We start from the raw sequence: 4,678 nt of genomic DNA, 5'->3' as shown, positions 1-4,678 counted from the left end.
GAACCGGGACTAAATCCTTCAAACCCTTTAGTCCCGGTTCGAGACACGAACCGGGACTAATGCCCGACCGGCGCCTTTGCCGCTCGAATCGGGACTAATACTAACATTAGTCCCGGTTCGTAAAGGAACCGGGACTAATGTGTTTTTCGAGCTGGGACGAAAGCCCTTATTTCTACCAGTGATAGTAGACTAAAATATGTAAGTAGAGCACTTAAATGGCAACACTTGATTATACGACTAAGAATTGAGAGAAGCCATCACATCATGGTTGATGGAACTAGCCACTAGTGACTACTCGCTCCGTTCATAAATATAAGTCTTTTTAGAGATTTTATTAGGAGATTACACACGGTGCATAATGAATGAATCTAAATTCTAAAATATGTCCATATAAATTCGTATGAATTTCCATAGTTGAATCTATAAAATAGACTTATATTTAGGAACGGAGGCAGTACGTACGAACTATTTTAACTTTCTGGCCCGTGGTCTATATTACTATTTTGTAAGAAACTTTTTGATCTATTTATAATTGATCATGGCAGTACAAAAAATATTTATGATAATAAAAGATACAACCAAGTCGATGAACCACTTAACGATGACTACAACCTCTCGAACGAGTCAAAGGCGTGTTGTCGTCGTCGTCCCTCCCATGACGGAACCAACTCAATATGATATTGTGGGCAACATAAGAAGGCTCCTCATGATAGGCTGCTATTTGATAATTTGGCCATGAAAAAGCTTGATTTTCATCATGCTTGCTATTATTTTAAGAAAGAGAATGCAAGCTGAGCTGGGCTACTGTCCGGGGGTAGTTGAGCGGTGGCTCGGCCACTCGCCCCTCCCTAATCAGAGCCAGCAAACCCTTCACGGACCATATAGCATGTCAACAATAGAGTTTTTGCATTTAAAATGATTTTTTACTTACAATACATCGTGTACTACTGAACAAAAGGTGTAATATTCGTTTTAGCAAATATTAGTTTTCAGAAGGAGAGACTAGGCAGGTTGCAGGATTTGTTTTTACCCGAGCAAGTACGAACTCCTGGATTGTTATGCAGCTTTTCCGATTTTTCCCATCCAACGAAAAATACTACATCAGTTTAGCAAAAAATGCTACACAATTTGTTCTATAGTATCGATTAATCTATTTCGTTGGAGGGATAAAATGGATGGCTCGTATTAGTTTGCTGTATTGTAATATGCCTCAAAAAAATAAATGATATATTATTTGCACTGTTGGCAGGTCCCTCCAAAAAATAACCACCAGACCATTGATCTAAAAAAAAAGGGACACGTAAATTTCTTCATGAATATTTATCACACATAGAGTATTTTCAGCAATGAATCTAATAAAAAATAAGTTAAGAAATAGTATGAGTGATGATCTCATGAACAATTGTTTACTCACATTGATTGAGCGAGATGTGTTCTTGAAAGTAAGCGAGAAAGACATAGTTGAAGGTTTCATGATAAAGGAACGTTGTAGAGTTACTTAGTGTTGTAGTTTCTACATATCTACGTATGTGTACCTTTCATGTAAGACTATTTGTATTTGCAACGTTGTAAATTTGGAATATTTTAGAACTATAATGTTGTCTGACTTGATTGGGCTATCTGCATCGTATTTTTGCCAACTATTATGTGACACTTGGATTAGATAGATATCAAATTAGGTGTGCACATCCTTCATTTTTTTTCTTCCTCCGCCACTGGTTTGCTGTATTGTAATATGCCTAAAAAAATACAAGATATATTATTTGCACTGTTCGAAGATCCCTCAAAAAAATAACCACCACACCGGACCATTGATCTCAAAAAAAGGGACACATAAATTTCTCATGAATATTTATCACACATTGTACCCCTTTTAACCTACATCGTAGAGATTCTACTGGCTACCTACCACTACCAAAGCATGCAATTGCAATTTTTGGCAACAACCCGGCAGCTCTATAAGAACAATACAAAACATCGACTTTTAAGAATATCCAATGGAAAAACAGTGTTATCACTTATCAGCTAAGAACATCTGAAGCCTTCTGAACTTTGAAGCACATTATCATCTGTTCATGTTCTTGATCCTTAGCAGATAGGCAGGGGCTCACCGTTCCAACCCTTGAGACACTCAAGCAGTGCGTCGATGTGCTTGCCCTTGTTCATAGCAACAAACACCTTGTCCACTTCTTCGCCGGGAGACCTAGTCTTCTCGCCGGTCAAGTACTCTGTTCCAAGCTCCTTGCGCACAAACCGGTAGAGTGGGTATGATCGGCATTCAGTGATACGGTTTTGTTGTGTGGCAGTACCGTTCTCCACGGCACTCCGAGCAGCCTCGACCTCCTTTGGCAACATTGCACGAAGCTCCTGCTCGAACACGGCAAGCTTGGCAAACACAGACGTCTCCACGTCGCGCTCCGCCTCGCCATTGGCCAAGGCGTGCTCCACAAGAACTGCACGCATCTTCTGCATGAGTGGGTAGTTGGCGCTGCAGGGGTCGTCGGCGTAGGCGAACACCGCCTCTCGGTCGATTGTGAGAAGAAGGTCCTTCTCGCAGAAGCGTGCGCTATGCAGATGGCCATTGCTGTTGGTGCTCAGTGTCTTCCTAGCCACCGTCTTCACACAACTCTTGACAGCATTCTTGACATTCTCTTCGAGGTGGCGGAGGTCGATAGCCTGGCACAGCGCGACCAGGAATGTCGAGGACATGAGCTTCAGTATGTCAATGGCCTCGGCGGTCTTCCTAGAGGAGATGAGGCCAAGAGAATTGACATCTTGGTTATGCTGCTCCGCGCTCTGGACATGGTTGGTCACAGGGTTGCCCAAGAACTGGAGCTCAGAGCAGTACGAGGCCATGGCAATCTCGGCACCCTTGAAGCCATAGTCCAAGCTCGGGTTGCGCCCACCGGAAAGGTTGGAAGGTAGACCGTTGTTGTAGAGGTCGTTCACCAACTCTGAGAATTGGGCAAACATGAGCTTGCCAATCGCAGCAATGGCAAGCCTGGTGTTGTCCATGGACACACCGATGGGTGTACCCTGGAAGTTGCCACCATGGATAGCCTTGCCACGGGAGACGTCGATGAGTGGGTTGTCGTTGACGGAGTTGATCTCTCGCTCAATCGACTTGGTGGCAGCACGGATGACCTCAATCTGAGGGCCAAGCCACTGCGGCGACGTGCGGAGTGCATATCTATCTTGCTTTGGCTTCATCAATGGGTCGAGCTCTCCAAGCTTCTTCGCAAGCATCATGTAGGAGCTACCTTCGAGTATGTGCTCCATGATGGCGGCAGCCTCGATTTGCCCTGGGTGGTGCTTCAGCTTGTGGGTCAAGTGGTCAGTGTACTCCGGCTTGCCGTTCATGACCTCACAGAAGACAGCCGACAGGACCTCGGCAAGGAGGCTAAGGATGTTAGCCTCGAAAAGCACCATGGATGCGAGCCCAGAGCCCACTGCGGTGCCGTTAACCATCGCAAGGCCTTCTTTGGGCTGCAGCTCAAAGAAGCCGTGCTGGATGCCGGCGATCTTAAATGCCTCTGCAGCGTTAACCTTCGTGCCATCCGGAGCCGTGGCCATCGAGTTTGGGCGGCCGGTTACCAGGCCCGCAATATAGGAAAGCGGGACGAGGTCACCGGACGCGGTGATCGTGCCCCGGAGCGGCAGGCATGGTGTCACGTTGGCGTTGAGAAGTGTGGCGACCGTCTCGAGTATCTCAAAGCGAATGCCTGAATATCCCTGCAGCAAGGTATTGACACGGACGAGCATCGCCGCTCTGGTCGCCGCCGCAGGCAGAACGTGCCCGTCGTTGCCGGTGCCGAAGGCTCCAGCGTTAAGGAATCTGAACACACAAGCAATACACGAAACAAAATAAGGCTTCCATAACTAAGAGACAAAGATGATCAACAGGTGAAATATAATCTGTTCGTTGTTTAATTCGTACCTGATGAGCTCCCTCTGCAGAGCGCCGCCCTCCTTGGTCCTCCGGTGAGAGGTGGCGCCGAAGCCGGTGGTGACACCATAGCTGTCGGTGCCGTTCATCATGCTGTTCATGACCCAGTCGCTGCTCTCCTTGACACGGCCGCGAGCGGACTCATCGAGCTCCACCCTGGTCTCGCTGCCAGCAGCCACCGCGGCGACCATGGCAATGGTCAGGCTGGCGCCCTCCATGGTCACCACCGGCTTACGGTACTCCTCGACCATCCGCTTCACGGCATCCAAATGGCTCCCGGACAGATCCTCCGCCGCCTTGCCCCAGTTCAATGGGTCGGCCCGCGCCGGCTGTGCCACGCACAAGCCGTCGCCGTTGGCGGCCACGTGCCCGTTATCGCACTCCATCGAGATATGCAAAGGAAGTAAGCTAGAAGATGGGCAGGTGTATGCGTATCTGGATGTTTTCTGAAGTGGTGATGGATTGCTCGAGTTCGGAGTGGAGGCGAAGAGGAGCTGAAATTACAGAAGAAGTTGAGGCTCTTCTTGGAGAGGAATGGAGGGAGAAGACGGGTTAAATAGGGATCACAGCTCGGCAGGGTGGTTGTGGGGGGTGGGTTGGTGTGGATTGTGGACCTGGAAGGCGGGATTGACGAGTGGATTGGTGGGTGCACCAGTGGCCGTTGGAGCGCACGGAGCGGGTGGTGACTACGTACTGGCGTTCGGTGGCGGCATCGGGTGCACAAGATGGTTG

The 4,678-nt window shown here is 48.2% G+C and overlaps 1 protein-coding gene across 1 annotated transcript; it reads right to left on the bottom strand.

Annotated features, from left to right (window-relative positions):
* Nucleotides 1–1,811: 1,811 nt before the first annotated feature.
* On the bottom strand, nt 1,812–4,472 carry LOC123427253 (phenylalanine ammonia-lyase-like). The gene is made up of 2 exons (XM_045111254.1): nt 3,938–4,472; nt 1,812–3,835 (listed from the first exon to the last, which is right to left on the bottom strand). Exons 1-2 carry the CDS (start codon nt 4,330–4,332, stop codon nt 2,089–2,091), a joined length of 2,142 nt encoding a protein of 713 aa, XP_044967189.1. The 5' UTR covers nt 4,333–4,472; the 3' UTR covers nt 1,812–2,088.
* Between the last annotated feature and the right edge of the window lie 206 nt (nt 4,473–4,678).

The sequence above is a fragment of the Hordeum vulgare genome, chromosome 2H (genome assembly GCF_904849725.1).
Source record: "Hordeum vulgare subsp. vulgare chromosome 2H, MorexV3_pseudomolecules_assembly, whole genome shotgun sequence".
In the NCBI taxonomy this organism is placed as follows: domain Eukaryota; kingdom Viridiplantae; phylum Streptophyta; class Magnoliopsida; order Poales; family Poaceae; genus Hordeum; species Hordeum vulgare.
Note: the sequence above shows the minus strand (reverse complement) of the source record. Positions and strands in the feature narration are given on the sequence as shown.

What these genes read in the sequence shown, in the direction of transcription:
- LOC123427253 (XM_045111254.1), bottom strand. Translation starts at nt 4,332, where the DNA reads ATGGAGTGCGATAACGGGCACGTGGCCGCCAACGGCGACGGCTTGTGC. An exon ending in CTGCAGAGGGAGCTCATCAG is followed by an intron (nt 3,836 to 3,937) that starts GTACGAATTAAA and finishes TTGTGTGTTCAG; the next exon opens with ATTCCTTAACGCTGGAGCCT.